The sequence below is a fragment of the Chelon labrosus genome, assembly GCF_963514085.1.
Source record: "Chelon labrosus genome assembly, chromosome: 9".
Lineage (NCBI taxonomy): Eukaryota > Metazoa > Chordata > Actinopteri > Mugiliformes > Mugilidae > Chelon > Chelon labrosus.
Window position 1 is genome coordinate 6,524,779 of NC_140359.1, and position 18,970 is coordinate 6,543,748.

General features: G+C 39.1%; 1 protein-coding gene across 1 annotated transcript; it reads right to left on the bottom strand.

The window, feature by feature from the left end:
- Positions 1-277: 277 nt before the first annotated feature.
- snrnp27 (small nuclear ribonucleoprotein 27 (U4/U6.U5)) lies at positions 278-5,412 on the bottom strand. Its single transcript, XM_084550855.1, has 6 exons — positions 5,232-5,412; positions 4,104-4,236; positions 3,162-3,259; positions 2,963-3,042; positions 937-1,001; positions 278-583 (listed from the first exon to the last, which is right to left on the bottom strand). The coding sequence occupies exons 1-6, from the start codon at positions 5,266-5,268 to the stop codon at positions 529-531; spliced, it is 468 nt and encodes a 155-aa protein (XP_084406981.1). The 5' UTR covers positions 5,269-5,412; the 3' UTR covers positions 278-528.
- Positions 5,413-18,970: the final 13,558 nt, after the last annotated feature.

The window sequence follows — 18,970 nt, forward strand, 5'->3', positions numbered from 1 at the left end:
TCTCCATTTCTTGTACATTTGTTCATATGCTTTGTAAATTTTTTTATACTATTGTATTTTACTAGATTTTTTTACTTATATCTTATTTTGTCTTTTACTTGTGGTTCTGTTTTTTATGTGCAATTAAGCTACTGTGACCAAGCAATTTCCTTTGTGGATGATTAAAGCCTGTCCAATACTGATGTCAGTTTTTTTTTTTTAAATCATTGTCATAGTGTGCATAATTAATCATTATATAATATATATGTGTATATCTTTCACAGTTAAGATTGCAACATCATTTTTAAAATTCTTTTATTGCAAATACAAAACACTATCCATCTTAACATAAAGCTCAGTCTCCTACCATTACTCCGCCGTGACTTACTGCAAGCACTATTATGTACATTTATGCCTTCACTCAGGAAAAAGATATATGTATATACAGAGTTGCGTTGCACAAAACAAGTTAGAAACAACAGGGCACCCAATGCCACCCACTACTGTAAGGGAGAACAGACATAAACTTCTCAGGAAACTAGTTGTTGATCAAGCAATGAAGTCCAGCGGTCTGTTGAATCCACCTTTTCTGTTCATGTACTGCCTAAAAGAAATAAATATATAAGAAAACATTACATCACTGTTTCCCTCGCAACACTTGCAGATTACATCATCAAGCACCAATGGGAGTGTCGGGATCTCTGCATAGAAACACCTGCAGAGGGGATTGGCTACTTTAACCGCGGTTGATGCTGTGAGTGCTCACTGTTGAAGGACTGAAATGTTTGTGTTGTTAACTAAGCAATATGACCAATAACTGGGGATTAAACAAGAACTTTGAAATGACTAACATTTACAAAAACAAGGGCCTATGCATCGTCTGGAAAATTGTCTGTGGCTAAGTGCATCTGAAAAACCAGCAAACTTGAAAATATTTATTTTTGTTTAATGACATACCTGTATTTTCTCTTCATGCTCACATTGATAGCATATGCATTTACTGATCCGTCCGTTTTCTTCCCCTGTTTTGAAAAATATTTTCAAGATGATTAGTGACAATATGAAATGCAATGGTCTCTGCTTGATTTCAATTGGTATTCAGAAAAATAAGATTTGAGATTTTACTATAAAGATAAACTTATTATCTCCACAATTTTTCTATGATTATCTCTTCATCACAGCACCTGTTAGTGGGCAGGATATAATTAAAGTATCTGAACATTTTGTCCTCAAAGCTGAAGTGTTAGAAGTAGGAAAAATGGGCAAGCGTAGGGACTTAGTGAGTTTGAAGGGCCAGTTTATGACAGCTAGACGACTGGGTCATGGCATCTCCAAAACTGCAGCTCTTGTGGAGTGATCCTGGTCTGCAGTGGTCCGTATCTATCAAATGTGGGAGGCTAAAGCACACTGATGCATGTGGGGAGCGAAAGTTGGTCCATGTGGTCCGATCCAACAGACGAGCCACAGTAACTCAAACTGCAGAAGAAGATCATGCTGATTCTAATAGAAAAGCGTCAGAATACACAGTGCTTCGCAGTTTGTTGCATATGGGAGTGCACAGCCGCAGAACAGTCAGGGTGTCTATGCTGACCCCTGTCCACTTCTGAAAGTGCCAAAAATGGGCGTGTGAACATCAGAACTGCATGCGTTCGCTGTGGCATTGTTTTGATAAGCTTCTGCAATGTCACAAGATTTATTTCCATCCAGTGTCGCATTCATTTTTCACCAAGATCTTGTATTGATGATGAGAGAGTCTGACCACTGCACAAAGCCTTCTCCAGCACATCCCAAAGACTCTCACTTGGGTTAAGGTCTGGACTCTGTGGTGGCCAATCCATGTGTGAAAATGATGCCTCATGCTCCCTGAACCACTCTTTCACAATTTGAGCCCCATGAATCCTGACATTGTCATCTTGGAATATGCCCGTGCCATCAGGGAAGAAAAAATTCATTGATGGAATAACCTGGTCATTCAGTATATTCAGGTAGTCAGCTGACCTCATTCTTAGGGCACATAATGTTGCTGAACCTCGACCTGACCAACTGCAGCAACCCCAGATCATAGCACTGCCCCCACAGGCTTGTACAGTAGACACTAGGCATGACGGGTGCCCCCTTAGCCTGATGCCCCCATCACTCTGGAACAGGGTAAATCTGGACTCATCAGACCACATGATCTTCTTCCATTGCTCCAGAGTCCAATCTTTATCCTCCCTAGCAAATTGAAGCCTTTTTTCCCCGGTTTGCCTGCTGGTTGACACAGCTGTTCAGTCCCAATCTCTTGAGTTCCCTTCACATTGTACGCGTTTAAAAGCTCTTAGTGGTTTCAAATGCTCTTACAGACTAACATCTTTTCCACGAAAACAGGATGTGTCTTTCAACATGGTTGTTTAAGAAATGAGAAGCTATTCATTGCATCAGTTGGGGTTAAATAACTTGTTGCCAGCTGAAAGATAATCACCCTTGCAGTAATTATCCAATAGGATACCTATTTGCTTAGTCAAATCCAGGAGGCGACTTTTTATTTGGCCAAGCAGTGTATATGCCGCTAACATCTTGGGTCTAGGGGAGTCCATGCCTAGACAGGTCAGGGCTGTTTAGGTAGCAAAAGGGGGACTAACACAATATTGAAGAAGTTCTCCAGAAAACATTTTAATTTAGACCCATACACTTTGTTGTTTGTTTTCGTCACTAGATAACCCAGAGAAAGGGTGTCATGATAACGGAAAAGGGGAAAAAAAAAAACATGATGGGTGATGACTACATTACTAAAAAGCAGGCACATTCACAGATCCTAGTTGTTGTTTGGGCATTGTGGATATTTCTATTGCAACAGCAACTGATTTTTAACATTTTCACCACTGAAATTGACACAGACATACTATGTGTCTTTAAGATTAGCTGTGGTGTGCATTTAAATTTTATTTGAGCTAAACTGCACCTCCTTGTGGCTGCACAACACAGGACACCACTGTAATCTCACCTTGGTGCTATCAAAGGAACCAAATCCCATCAGTTTCATCATCTCAATTTCCTCTTCTGTTTTGCCCTCCATGTCCTCTGCTGCAAATAATAAAATAAAAAGAATGTTATACTTTTCATCATTCTGATTGCAATTGCTAGTGGCACTGAAACTACATTTCCTTCTTAATGTGTGTGCATGTATGTTCATCGCCAAATACCTGACATCTGAATAGGCTTTGCTGTCTTTTCCTTAACCTCTTTGCGGTCATCTTCACGTCTGTCAGGGGAAGAGGAGCGATGACGTCTAGGAGGAGACCTGCAGAACGATCACAAAGATGGCTGCAGGAGGGTTATCACAACTACTGTGAGCTGGCACATCTGCAACTAAAGTACTTAATGTTTGTTTAAACCATTCGATTAATGTGCTCTTTAAAGGAAAATAAATAAGATAAATGTAATGTAATAGACTTTCACCATCTTTCTGTATCATACATACTGCAGAAGGAAATACCTCATAAATATCAAGGGACGTGGAAAACAATAATAGTTTAACAGAAAGACACTATTTTTATTTTATTTTATTTCTCTAGTGGAAGGGCCATTCAAATCAGGAAAGAGGCGCTAGAGTTAGCCAAGACCCTAATGTAGATAGGCATGTATGGTTTTTATTTTTTATTATTATTTTTTTTATTATTATTTTTTGCAGCAGAGGAGGGTCACAGGGGGGCGGGAAGGAGTTAAGTGTAAGGGGAGGGTTGGAGCTCTCTCTGAACAGTTCTTGGGTCTCATGATGTTGTAGTTTGTTTTAGTTTTTTTTGAATTTTTCTTTGTTTGTTTGCTGTTTTGTTTGTCTTGTTTGCCTGTTTGTCTATTGTATGTTATTTCTGCTGTTGTGGGTGTTTCCTACAGGATGTCCAGTTTTTCCATTGTGTTTGTTTTGGAACAGTTGGTATGCCTTAGTGTCGATTTAGATTATGTTGTCTGGAACATGTATGCATACATTTTGTGTGAATGTGTATTATTGGGTATTGTTGAATGTGTATTAATGTGTATTATTGGGTATTGTTGAATGTGTATTAATGTGTATTATTGAAAATTAATATAAAAATAAAGGGAAAAAAAAAAAAAAAAAGAAAGACACTATTTTTATTTTTTTTTACCTTGAACGTCTCCTATGCGGAGATCGTGAGCGAGTTCTGCGCCGGTCTCGGTCCCTATCTCGAGAACGAGAGCGATCCCTCTCCCTTCGCCTCCGCTCACGCTCCCTTGAGGGTGAGCGGGAACGTCTTCTCTCTGAGGGGAAAGAGCAAGAGATATCATGACATTAACCATGCATTTGGGGCATTTTAAACAGAATACTTTTACCCATATAGCCTGGAAGCATGCCTAAAGATCCCCCATCCATAAATGTTTTGCGTCAGCTCTTTTTCTGATGTGTTTCCTTTGTTTATTTAAGCCAAGTGATTGCCCACTCCACTTAAGCTGACACCTCCACTTTCTGAAAGAGTTGCTAATTGAGAATTCAGCACTCAGACTCAGGGCCTTTAATACTTCATTTGTCATAATAATAAGGAGATAAACCATGCAGCTGCTTAAAGTTATCCAGTTAATTGTCAAATTACTTTTGAACCTGTGAAAATGGTGGGGCAATCTTTAAATGTCTGTAATTTTGTTGAACTCCTTGAATTAAAGGTGAAATTCCACACTTAATCGCATCCCAACTGGTTAATTTTAAATCCAATGTGGAAGCGTATAGAGGTAACAATACAAAACTCTGCTTCACTAAGTTTGTTTTCACAGTCTTTCCAGGTAGAAATTAAAATTGTGCCACTTAAAAGTTATATAAAAGAGGCAAAGCATGTATTTCTTTGTTAATGGAAAAAAAATATTAGTTCATTTTTTATTAGAAAGTATTGTTTGTTCTGCTGCTAAGTAAATACACAAGGCGTTTGTGTTCAGGTGACTCGCCCTTTTAGCATCCATCTATCTATAACGCTAAATAATGTCAACGAGAAGGAAACGTACTGGAGCCTACAGTGAATGCTAGAATTTTCTATTAGCTACCCGAGCAACTCACTGTTTCAGCGATACAAAGCAGTTCAATGTCATTTTGTTGTTTGATCACTTGGGTTGTATCTTGTAGGCATTGGTAAGAAGAGCGTGTTCACATAAAGACAAAGGTGACTGTCTTTTTATAATCAAACAGCGGCAACAACGTTATCAGAGCAAAACAATTGCATTGGATGCTAAGCTAACTCTACCGTAGCTAGCTACTTCTAGCGTCTTACCTCGTCTTGGAGGACTTCGACTCCTGCTCCTACCCATTTTCCGAACAGGTCAATTTATTGGACCGCAAATAAACGTAGTTCTTAACAGAAAACAAATACTGCAGACAAATTAAATGAAAACTGGGGTCTATTTGTATTTCGTCGACGACCGCTTGTCTGCGCCAGTGATTGTTCCGTTATGGTTTGGAGGCAAACTTCCGGTATACCTCTTGCAAAGCGCGCCCTCTACCGATCTGGAGGCTAGTCCGCCTCTGCGCTTTGTCATGGCGATGGTTAAGAAAATTAGCAGAATAATAAAAATTAAAGCTGCAAGCAGCGTTGAACGGGCCCTCGCAATCCACGCCAGTCGGCGTCCGGCAAGGACGGGGTCACCGCAGATCTCAGGGGAAACAGTGGAGTAACAATGCACCGTGGCACGATAGCTAACAGTTCTCCAATGAGAGGCAAAGTCTTCTTGCTTCAAGGATTTATTTTGTCACTCCCAATTGAAGTTTACCGTGAAACTGAAATACATACAACAAAAGATGATTAAATATAAAATTAAGAATATATCTTAAGTATCTCTAAGTATCTCTTACTTCTCTTTACATCTAGTAAAGACTGACAAATAGGCCTACTGTAAATGTATACATATACAACTACTCCCCCTTTAAGTTTACTAGTCTATATTTTTATTTTTATTTTATTTTATTTCTCTACCAGTTACACTTATAGGCTATTGCTTACCTTGTGTGCAAACTACTGTTTAATGTAGTACTTATATATTTTTTTTACTACTGGCTGTAGGTACAACAATACATTACACTGTGCATTGCACTATGTATAACTGTGCATGGGACAAATAAAACCTATCTATCTACCTATAACAGCGACGGATAATCTCCGCTAGCTTAATGCTAATGTACAATGCGAAACACCATAGACAGGCTAACGGAACTAGCATCGCCATAGCGGCGGCAACATCGAACAACGGCGACCTTCTTATAAGTATGCTTATAAGTATTGCTTACATTGTGTGCAAACTACTGTTTACTGTAGTACTTATACATTTTATATATTTTTTACTACTGGCTGCAGGTACAACAATACATTTCACTGTGCATTGTACTATGTATAACTGTGCATGTGATAAATAAAACCTATCTATCTATCTATCTATCTATCTATCTATCTATCTATCTACCTACCTATACATCTATCTATTTATCTATCTACCTACACATACATCTATCTATCTCTCTCTCTATCTCTCTATCGATCTATAACAACGACGGATAATCTCCGCTAGCTTAATGCTAATGTACAATGCGAAACACCATAGACAGGCTAACGGAACTAGCATCGCCATAGCGGCGGCAACATCAAACGACCGCGACCTTATACTAAGAGGTTACAGCAACACACATGACTACGCATTTATAATACTCACAGACATATGTTCTCTTAACTCCTGAACGATCATTAAGGCTGAAGTTTAGCTGCAAAACGACTTCTTCTCTTGAAACTACTACAATCGCAATCGCCACACTGCCACCCTCAGGTGGAGACGTGCATGCCAGAAGCGGCAGCACAGAGAGTCTCGGCTCTGATTTAGTCTATATTTTTATTTTTATTTTATTGTATTTCTCTATCGGTGTACATTACACTTATAGGCTATTGCTTACCTTGTGTGCAAACTACTGTTTACTGTAGTACCATATATTTTTTACTACTGGCTGCAGGTACAACAATACATTACACTGTGCATTGTACTATGTATAACTGTGCATGGGACAAATAAAACCTACCTATCTACCTATCTATCTACCTATCTATCTATCTACCTACCTACCTACACATCTATCTATCTATCTATCTACCTACCTATCTATCTATCTATCTACCTACCCATCTACCTACCTACCTACCTATACATCTATCTATCTACCTATCTATCTACCTACCTACATATCCATCTATCCATCCATCTATCTATCTATCTCTATCTATAACAACGACGAATAAACTCCGCTAGCTTAATGCTAACGTACAATGGGAAACACCATAGACAGGCTAACGGAACTAGCATCGCCATATCGGCGGCAACATCAAACTCTTTTGACTGTATTCTCTCTGTGGCATCAACAAACAGTTGTATAATTATTCTCTCTGTGTCATCAAAGTATGTTAAAACAGCCTCACCAATCATTAGAAGTTAAACCAACACACACACACACTGACATTCAGCCAGCAGAGAGAAATTATTTGGCTCCATCTGCTGGACAAAGTAGCGAACTACGTGTGCACTGATGATGAAATGAGGGAGAAAGAGCAACTTTTCACTTTCACTACCATAAAAGGCCCTAAAGTTTAACGAAAACTCACAATCTTCGCAGGGAGTGATCATGAAGATCATAAGTATGTCGTGATAACATCTGAAGACAATAAAAATCATCCCGACAGGAATGGCAGCTCATACAACAGACTCTATTTAAATCAGCCCACAATAGGTGGCGCTACAACAATTGCATGAATATTGACATATGGATGTGTTCAGTTAGGGACCAGTAACAATACTGTAAAGTTTCATGCACTTTGGACTGAATTGACGCATGTTTACAGCACGTTTAAGCACGTTTAATGCAACTTCCTGTTTCATGGCGCATCAAAAAAACTTTGAGGGGCCAGCAGAGCCACGCCACATAGACGAAAAGTCAAAAAGAAAATATGCTCATGTTCATCAAGGGTTCAACTACCTAATTCCATAGTTTTTGAAGTCTATCTGATAGGTTTAATGCCTTAAAAAAAAATGATGATTAATTCCAATTTTCTCCAATTTTCTCCAATTTTCACACTTTTAATCAAAATAGCAGACTTCCTGTTGGGTTTAGAATATCGCTCCAAGAGACTTTTTTGTGCGTCCTGGGATGTTACATATACGTGACATATTTCCAGATTTTTAGACGCAACGGGCTTCAGGGGCTGGTCCGTACAAGGTCCGTAGGTGGCGCTACTGAGCCATTTTGCCACGCCCATGCTCGAGGCCCTGATACATTGCAATTTTGGGGCAAACGAATGTTTCTGCCAATTTTCAGGAGTTTATGTGCATGTTTAGGCATGCGTACGATTTTCCAAAGTTCCTGACAAATAATAATAATAATAATAATAATAATAATTAAAGCTGCAAGCAGCGTTGAACGGGCCCTCGCAATCCACGCCAGTCGGCGTCCGGCAAGGACGGGGTCACCGCAGATCTCAGGGGAAACAGTGGAGTAACAATGCACCGTGGCACGATAGCTAACAGTTGTCCAGTGAGAGGCAAAGTCTTCTTGCTTCAAGGATTTATTTTGTCACTCCCAATTGAAGTTTACCGTGAAACTGAAATGCATACAACAAAAGGTGATGAAATATAAAATTAAGAATATATCTTAAGTATCTCTAAGTATCTCTTACTTCTCTTTACATCTAGTAAAGACTGACAAATACTGTAAATTTATGTACATATACAACTACCCCCCCCCCCCCCCCTGAGTTTACCAGTCTATATGTTTATTTCTATTTCATTTTATTTCACTATCGGTGTACATTACACTTATATTGCTTACCTTGTGTGCAAACTACTGTTTACTGTAGTACTTATATATATATATTTTTACTACTGGCTGCAGGTACAACAATACATTTCACTGTGCATTGTACTATGTATAACTGTGCATGTGATAAATAAAACCTACCTATCTACCTATCTATCTATCTACCTACATATCTATCTATCTATCTATCTATCTATCTATCTACCTCCATATCCATCTATCCATCCATCTATCTATCTATCTCTATCTATAACAACGATGAATAAACTCCGCTAGCTTAATGCTAACGTACAATGCGAAACACCATAGACAGGCTAACGGAACTAGCATCGCCATAGCGGCGGCAACACCAAACTCTTTTGAATGTATTCTCTCTGTGGCATCAACAAACAGATGTATAATTATTCTCTCTGTGTCATCAAAGTATGTTAAAACAGCCTCACCAATCATTAGAAGTTAAACCAACACACACACACACTCTGACATTCAGCCAGCAGAGAGAAATGATTTGGCTCCATCTGCTGGACAAAGTAGCGAACTACGTGTGCACAGATGATGAAATGAGGGAGAAAGAGCAACTTTTCACTTTCACTACCATAAAAGGCCCTAAAGTTTAACGAAAACTCACAATCCTCGCAGGGAGTGATCATGAAAATCATAAGTATGTCCTGATAACATCAGAAGACAATAAAAATCATCCCGACAGGAATGGCAGCTCATACAACAGACTCTATTTAAATCAGCCCACAATAGGTGGCGCTACAACAATTGCATGAATATTGACATATGGATGTGTTCAGTTAGGGACCAGTAACAATACTGTAAAGTTTCATGCACTTTGGACTGAATTGACGCATGTTTACAGCACGTTTAAGCACGTTTAATGCAACTTCCTGTTTCATGGCGCATCAAAAAAACTTTGAGGGGCCAGCAGAGCCACGCCACATAGACGAAAAGTCAAAAAGAAAATATGCTCATGTTCATCAAGGGTTCAACTACCTAATTCCATAGTTTTTGAAGTCTATCTGATAGGTTTAATGCCTTAAAAAAAAATGATGATTAATTCCAATTTTCTCCAATTTTCTCCAATTTTCACACTTTTAATCAAAATAGCAGACTTCCTGTTGGGTTTAGAATATCGCTCCAAGAGACTTTTTTGTGCGTCCTGGGATGTTACATATACGTGACATATTTCCAGATTTTTAGACGCAACGGGCTTCAGGGGCTGGTCCGTACAAGGTCCGTAGGTGGCGCTACTGAGCCATTTTGCCACGCCCATGCTCGAGGCCCTGATACATTGCAATTTTGGGGCAAACGAATGTTTCTGCCAATTTTCAGGAGTTTATGTGCATGTTTAGGCATGCGTACGATTTTCCAAAGTTCCTGACAAATAATAATAATAATAATAATAATAATAATAATAATAAACAGTACGAAAACAATAGGGTCCTTGCACTTCGTGCTCGGGCCCTAATTAAAGCTGCAAGCAGCGTTGGACGGGCCCTCGCAATCCACGCCAGTCGGCGTCCGGCAAGGACGGGGTCACTGCAGATCTCAGGGGAAACAGAGGAGTAACAATGCACCGTGGCACGATAGCTAACAGTTCTCCAATGAGAGGCTAAGTCTTCTTGCTTCAAGGATTTGTCACTCCCAATTGAAGTTTACCGTAAAACTGAAATACATACAACAAAAGATGATGAAATATAAAATTAAGAATACATCTTAAGTATCTCTAAGTATCTCTTACTTCCCTTTACATCTAGTAAAGACTGACAAATACTATAAATTTATGTACATATACAACTATCCCCCCCTTTAAGTTTACCAGTCTATATTTTTATTTTTATTTCATTTTATTTCTCTAACGGTGTACATTACACTTATAAGTATGCTTATAAGTATTGCTTACCTTGTGTGCAAACTACTGTTTACTGTAGTACTTATATATTTTATATATTTTTTACTACTGGCTGCAGGTACAACGATACATTACACTGTGCATTGTACTATGTATAACTGTGCATGGGACAAATAAAACCTATCTATCTATCTATCTATCTATCTATAACAACGACGGACAATCTCCGCTAGCTTAATGCTAACGTACAATGCGAAACACCATAGACAGGCTAACGGAACTAGCATCGCCATAGCGGCGGCTACACCAAACTCTTTTGAATGTATTGTCTCCGTGGCATCAACAAACAGTTGTATAATTATTCTCTCTGTGTCATCAAAGTATGTGGCTGCAGGTACAACAATACATTTCACTGTGCATTGTACTATGTATAACTGTGCATGAGACAAATGCAACCTGTCTATCTACCTATCTATCGATAACGAAAAATAATCTCCGCTAGCTTAATGCTAACGTACAATGCGAAACACCATAGACAGGCTAACGGAACTAGCATCGCCATAGCGGCGGCAACATCAAACGACCGCGACCTTATATAAGCAGGTTACAGCAACACACATGACTACGCATTTATAATACTCACAGACAAATGTTCTCTTAACTCCTGAACGATCATTAAGGCTGAAGTTTAGCTGCAAAACGACTTCTTCTCTTGAAACTACTACAATTGCAATCGCCACACTGCCACCCTCAGGTGGAGACGTGCATGCCAGAAGCGGCAGCACAGATAGTCTCGGCTCTTTTGACTGTATTCTCTCTGTGGCATCAACAAACAGTTGTATAATTATTCTCTCTGTGTCATCAAAGTATGTTAAAACAGCTAAAATCATCATTACACGTTTAAACAACACACACACACACACTAAAAGCCAGCCAGCAGAGAGAAATACTTTGGCTCCATCTGCTGGACAAAGTAGCGAACTACGTGTGCACTGATGATGAAATGAGGGAGAAAGAGCAACTTTTCACTTTCACGACCATAAAAGGCCCTAAAGTTTAACGAAAACTCACAATCTTCGCAGGGAGTGACCATGAAGATCATAAGTATGTCCTGATAACATCTGAAGACAATAAAAATCAGCCCGACAGGAATGGCAGCTCATACAACAGACTCTATTTAAAATCAGACATTTCCTGCCCACAATAGGTGGCGCTACAATAATTGCATGAATATTGACATATGGATGTGTTCAGTTAGGGACCAGTAACAATACTGTAAAGTTTCATGCACTTTGGACTGAATTAAAGCACGTTTAATGCAACTTCCTGTTTCATGGCGCGTCAAAAAAACTTTCAGGGGCCAGCAGACCCACGCCACTTCGACGAAAAGTATATGCGCCTATTTTAGTTTTTGTTCATCGAGATTCCAACTACCTAATTCCATAGTTTTGAAGTCAATCTGATAAGATTTAATACCTCATTTACAGACTCCAAGAAACGCTATTTTTGTCCAATTTTCACACTTTAATCAAAATAGCAGACTTCCTGTTGGGTTTAGAATATGGCTCCAAGAGACTTTTTTGTGCGTCCTGGGATGTTACATATATGTGACATATTTCCAGATTTTTAGACGCAACGGGCTTCAGGGGCTGGTCCGTAGGTGGCGCTATAGAGCCATTTTGCCACGCCCATGCTCGAGGCCCTGATACATTTAAGTTTTGGGGCGAACGAATCTTTCTGCAAATTTTCAGGAATTTTTGTGCATGTTTAGACACCTGTAGGATTTTTTAAAAATCCAAATAATAATAATAATAATAATAATTAAAGCTGCAAGCAGCGTTGAACGGGCCCTCGCAATCCACGCCTGTCGGCGTCCGGCAAGGACGGGGTCACTGCATTTCTCAGGGGATACAGTGGAGTAACAGTGCACCGTGGCACGATAGCTAACAGTTCTCCAATGACAGGCAAAGTCTTCTTACTTCAAGGATTTATTTTGTCACTCCTAATTTAAGTGTACTGTGAAACTGAAATACATACAACAAAAGATGATTAAATATAAAATTAAGAATATATCTTAAATATATCAAAGTATCTCTTGTCTTTACATCTCGTAAAGACTGACAAATACTGTTAATTTATGTACATATACAACTACCCCGCCTCTAAGTCTATATTTTTATTCAGTCTATATTTTTATTTTTATTTTATTGTATTTCCCTATCGGTGTACATTACACTTATATTGCTTACCTGGTGTGCAAACTACTGTTTACTGTAGTAGTACTTATATATATTTTTTTTACTACTGGCTGCAGGTACAACAATACATTACACTGTGCATTGTACTATGTATAACTGTGCATGGGACAAATAAAACCTACCTATCTATCTATCTATCTATCTATAACAACGAAGAATAAACTCCGCTAGCTTAATGCTAATGTACAATGCGAAACACCATAGACAGGCTAACGGAACTAGCATCGCCATAGCGGCGGCAACATCGAACAACGGCGACCTTCTTATAAGTATGCTTGTAAGTATTGCTTACATTGTGTGCAAACTACTGTTTACTGTAGTACTTATATATATTTTTTTACTACTGGCTGCAGGTACAACAATACATTTCACTGTGCATTGTACTATGTATAACTGTGCATGTGATAAATAAAACCTATCTATCTATCTATCTATCTATCTACCTATACATCTATCTATCTATACCTATCTACCTATCTACCTGTACATCTATCTATCTATCTATCTATCTATAACAACGGATAATCTCCGCTAGCTTAATGCTAATGTACAATGGGAAACACCATAGACAGGCTAACGGAACTAGCATCGCCATAGCGGCGGCAACACCAAACTCTTTTGAATGTATTCTCTCTGTGGCATCAACAAACAGTTGTATAATTATTCTCTCTGTGTCATCAAAGTATGTTAAAACAGCCTCACCAATCATTAGAAGTTTAACCAACACACACACACACTCTGACATTCAGCCAGCAGAGAGAAATGATTTGGCTCCATCTGCTGGACAAAGTAGCGAACTACGTGTGCACTGATGATGAAATGAGGGAGAAAGAGCAACTTTTCACTTTCACTACCATAAAAGGCCCTAAAGTTTAACGAAAACTCACAATCTTCGCAGGGAGTGACCATGAAGATCATAAGTATGTCGTGATGACATCAGAAGACAATAAAAATCAGCCCGACAGGAATGGCAGCTCATACAACAGACTCTATTTAAATCAGCCCACAATAGGTGGCGCTACAACAATTGCATGAATATTGACATATGGATGTGTTCAGTTAGGGACCAGTAACAATACTGTAAAGTTTCATGCACTTTGGACTGAATTGAAGCATGTTTACAGCACGTTTAAGCACGTTTAATGCAACTTCCTGTTTCATGGCGCGTCAAAAAAACTTTGAGGGGCCAGCAGACCCACGCCACATAGACGAAAAGTCAAAAAGAAAATATGCTCATGTTCATCAAGGGTTCAACTACCTAATTCCATAGTTTTTGAAGTCTATCTGATAGGTTTAATGCCTTAAAAAAAAATGATGATTAATTCCAATTTTCTCCAATTTTCTCCAATTTTCACACTTTTAATCAAAATAGCAGACTTCCTGTTGGGTTTAGAATATGGCTCCAAGAGACTTTTTTGTGCGTCCTGGGATGTTACATATACGTGACATATTTCCAGATTTTTAGACGCAACGGGCTTCAGGGGCTGGTCCGTACAAGGTCCGTAGGTGGCGCTACTGAGCCATTTTGCCACGCCCATGCTCGAGGCCCTGATACATTGCAATTTTCGGGCAAACGAATCTTTCTGCAAATTTTCAGGACTTTTCGTGCATATTTGAAGTCGTGAGAATTTTTTAAAGACCCAGAAAAGAATAATAATAATAATAAAAAGAAACAGTACGAAAACAATAGGGTCCTTGCAACTCCGTTGCATGGCCCCGTTGGGCCCCTGCACTTCGTTGCTCGGGCCCTAATAAACAGTACGAAAACAATAGGGTCCTTGCACTTCGTGCTCGGGCCCTAATTAAAGCTGCAAGCAGCGTTGAACGGGCCCTCGCAATCCACGCCAGTCGGCGTCCGGCAAGGACGGGGTCACCGCAGGTCTCAGGGGAAACAGAGGAGTAACAATGCACCGTGGCACGATAGCTAACAGTTCTCCAATGAGAGGCAAAGTCTTCTTGCTTCAAGGATTTATTTTGTCACTCCCAATTGAGGTTTACCATCAACAAAAGATGATGAAATATAAAATTAAGAATACATCTTAAGTATCTCTAAGTGTCTCTTACTTCCCTTTACATCTAGTAAAGACTGACAAATACTGGAAATTTATGTACATATACAACTATCCCCCCCTTTAATTTTACCAGTCTAAATTTGTATTTTTATTTCATTTTATTTCTCTATCGGTGTACATTACACTTATATTGCTTACCTTGTGTGCAAACTACTGTTTACTGTAGTAGTACTTATATATATTTTTATTTACTTCTGGCTGCAGGTACAACAATACATTTCACTGTGCATTGTACTATGTATAACTGTGCATGTGATGAATAAAACCTATCCATCTATCTAGCTATCTAGCTATCTATCTATCTATCTATCTATCTATCTACCTGTACATCTATCTACCTATCTACCTGTACATCTATCTATCTATCTATCTATCTACCTATCCTATCTATAACAACGACGGATATTCTCCGCTAGCTTAATGCTAATGTACAATGGGAAACACCATAGACAGGCTAACGGAACTAGCATCGCCATAGCGGCGGCAACACCAAACTCTTTTGAATGTATTCTCTCTGTGGCATCAACAAACAGTTGTATAATTATTCTGTCTGTGTCATCAAAGTATGTTAAAACAGCCTCACCAATCATTAGAAGTTTAACCAACACACACACACACTCTGACATTCAGCCAGCAGAGAGAAATGATTTGGCTCCATCTGCTGGACAAAGTAGCAAACTACGTGTGCACTGATGATGAAATGAGGGAGAAAGAGCAACTTTTCACTTTCACTACCATAAAAGGCCCTAAAGTTTAACGAAAACTCACAATCTTCGCAGGGAGTGACCATGAAGATCATAAGTATGTCGTGATAACATCTGAAGACAATAAAAATCGTCCCGACAGGAATGGCAGCTCATACAACAGAGTCTATTTAAATCAGCCCACAATAGGTGGCGCTACAACAATTGCATGAATATTGACATATGGATGTGTTCAGTTAGGGACCAGTAACAATACTGTAAAGTTTCATGCACTTTGGACTGAATTGAAGCATGTTTACAGCACGTTTAAGCACGTTTAATGCAACTTCCTGTTTCATGGCGCGTCAAAAAAACTTTGAGGGGCCAGCAGACCCACGCCACATAGACGAAAAGTCAAAAAGAAAATATGCTCATGTTCATCAAGGGTTCAACTACCTAATTCCATAGTTTTTGAAGTCTATCTGATAGGTTTAATGCCTTAAAAAAAAATGATGATTAATTCCAATTTTCTCCAATTTTCTCCAATTTTCACACTTTTAATCAAAATAGCAGACTTCCTGTTGGGTTTAGAATATGGCTCCAAGAGACTTTTTTGTGCGTCCTGGGATGTTACATATACGTGACATATTTCCAGATTTTTAGACGCAACGGGCTTCAGGGGCTGGTCCGTACAAGGTCCGTAGGTGGCGCTACTGAGCCATTTTGCCACGCCCATGCTCGAGGCCCTGATACATTGCAATTTTCGGGCAAACGAATCTTTCTGCAAATTTTCAGGACTTTTCGTGCATATTTGAAGTCGTGAGAATTTTTTAAAGACCCAGAAAAGAATAATAATAATAATAAAAAGAAACAGTACGAAAACAATAGGGTCCTTGCAACTCCGTTGCATGGCCCCGTTGGGCCCCTGCACTTCGTTGCTCGGGCCCTAATTAAAGCTGCAAGCAGCGTTGAACGGGCCCTCGCAATCCACGCTTGTCGGCGACCGGCAAGGACGGGGTCACTGCATTTCTCAGGGGATACAGTGGAGTAACAATGCACCGTGGCACGATAGCTAACAGTTCTCCAATGACAGGCAAAGTCTTCTTGCTTCAAGGATTTATTTTGTCACTCCTAATTTAAGTTTACTGTGAAACTGAAATACATACAACAAAAGATGATTAAATATAAAATTAAGAATATATCTTAAATATATCAAAGTATCTCTTCTCTTTACATCTAGTAAAGACTGACAAATACTGTAAATTTATGTACATATACAACTAACCCCCTTTTAAGTTTACCAGTCTATATTTTTAGTTTTATTTCATTGTATTTCTGTAACGGTGTACATTACACTTATATTGCTTACCTTGTGTGCAAACTACTGTTTACTGTAGTACTTATATATATATATTTTTTTACTACTGGCTGCAGGTACAACAATACATTTCACTGTGCATTGTACTATGTATAACTGTGCATGTGATAAATAAAACCTATCTATCTATCTATCTATCTATCTACCTACCTACCTACCTATACATCTATCTATTTATCTATCTACCTACACATACATCTATCTATCTATCTAGCTCTCTCTCTATCTATAACAACGAAGAATAAACTCCGCTAGCTTAATGCTAACGTACAATGCGAAACACCATAGACAGGCTAACGGAACTAGCATCGCCATAGCGGCGGCAACATCAAACGACCGCGACCTTATACTAAGAGGTTACAGCAACACACATGACTACGCATTTATAATACTCACAGAGAAATGTTCTCTTAACTCCTGAACGATCATTAAGGCTGAAGTTTAGCTGCAAAACGACTTCTTCTCTTGAAACTACTACAATCGCAATCGCCACACTGCCACCCTCAGGTGGAGACGTGCATGCCAGAAGCGGCAGCACAGAGAGTCTCGGCTCTGATTTAGTCTATATTTTTATTTTTATTGTATTGTATTTCTCTATCGGTGTACATTACACTTATAGGCTATTGCTTACCTTGTGTGCAAACTACTGTTTACTGTAGTACTATATATTTTTTACTACTGGCTGCAGGTACAACAATACATTACACTGTGCATTGTACTATGTATAACTGTGCATGGGACAAATAAAACCTACCTATCTACCTATCTATCTACCTATCTATCTATCTACCTACATATCTATCTATCTATCTATCTATCTATCTACCTACATATCCATCTATCCATCCATCTATCTATCTATCTCTATCTATAACAACGATGAATAAACTCCGCTAGCTTAATGCTAACGTACAATGCGAAACACCATAGACAGGCTAACGGAACTAGCATCGCCATAGCGGCGGCAACACCAAACTATTTTGAATGTATTCTCTCTGTGGCATCAACAAACAGTTGTATAATTATTCTCTCTGTGTCATCAAAGTATGTTAAAACAGCCTCACCAATCATTAGAAGTTTAACCAACACACACACACACTCTGACATTCAGCCAGCAGAGAGAAATGATTTGGCTCCATCTGCTGGACAAAGTAGCGAACTACGTGTGCACTGATGATGAAATGAGGGAGAAAGAGCAACTTTTCACTTTCACTACCATAAAAGGCCCTAAAGTTTAACGAAAACTCACAATCTTCGCAGGGAGTGACCATGAAGATCATAAGTATGTCGTGATAACATCTGAAGACAATAAAAATCATCCCGACAGGAATGGCAGCTCATACAACAGACTCTATTTAAATCAGCCCACAATAGGTGGCGCTACAACAATTGCATGAATATTGACATATGGATGTGTTCAGTTAGGGACCAGTAACAATACTGTAAAGTTTCATGCACTTTGGACTGAATTGAAGCATGTTTACAGCACGTTTAAGCACGTTTAATGCAACTTCCTGTTTCATGGCGCATCAAAAAAACGTTGAGGGGCCAGCAGACCCACGCCACATAGACGAAAAGTCAAAAAGAAAATATGCTCATGTTCATCAAGGGTTCAACTACCTAATTCCATAGTTTTTGAAGTCTATCTGATAGGTTTAATGACTTAAAAAAAAATGATGATTAATTCCAATTTTCTCCAATTTTCTCCAATTTTCACACTTTTAATCAAAATAGCAGACTTCCTGTTGGGTTTAGAATATGGCTCCAAGAGACTTTTTTGTGCGTCCTGGGATGTTACATATACGTGACATATTTCCAGATTTTTAGACGCAACGGGCTTCAGGGGCTGGTCCGTACAAGGTCCGTAGGTGGCGCTACTGAGCCATTTTGCCACGCCCATGCTCGAGGCCCTGATACG

Excerpts from the sequence above, each read along its gene's own strand:
- snrnp27 (XM_084550855.1), bottom strand. The coding sequence starts at position 5,268 with ATGGGTAGGAGCAGGAGTCGAAGTCCTCCAAGACGAG. Across the intron at positions 4,237-5,231 it reads TCGAAGTCCTCCAAGACGAG|AGAGAAGACGTTCCCGCTCA; the intron begins GTAAGACGCTAG and ends CTTTCCCCTCAG. Across the intron at positions 1,002-2,962 it reads GTTCCTTTGATAGCACCAAG|GGGAAGAAAACGGACGGATC; the intron begins GTGAGATTACAG and ends TTTTCAAAACAG.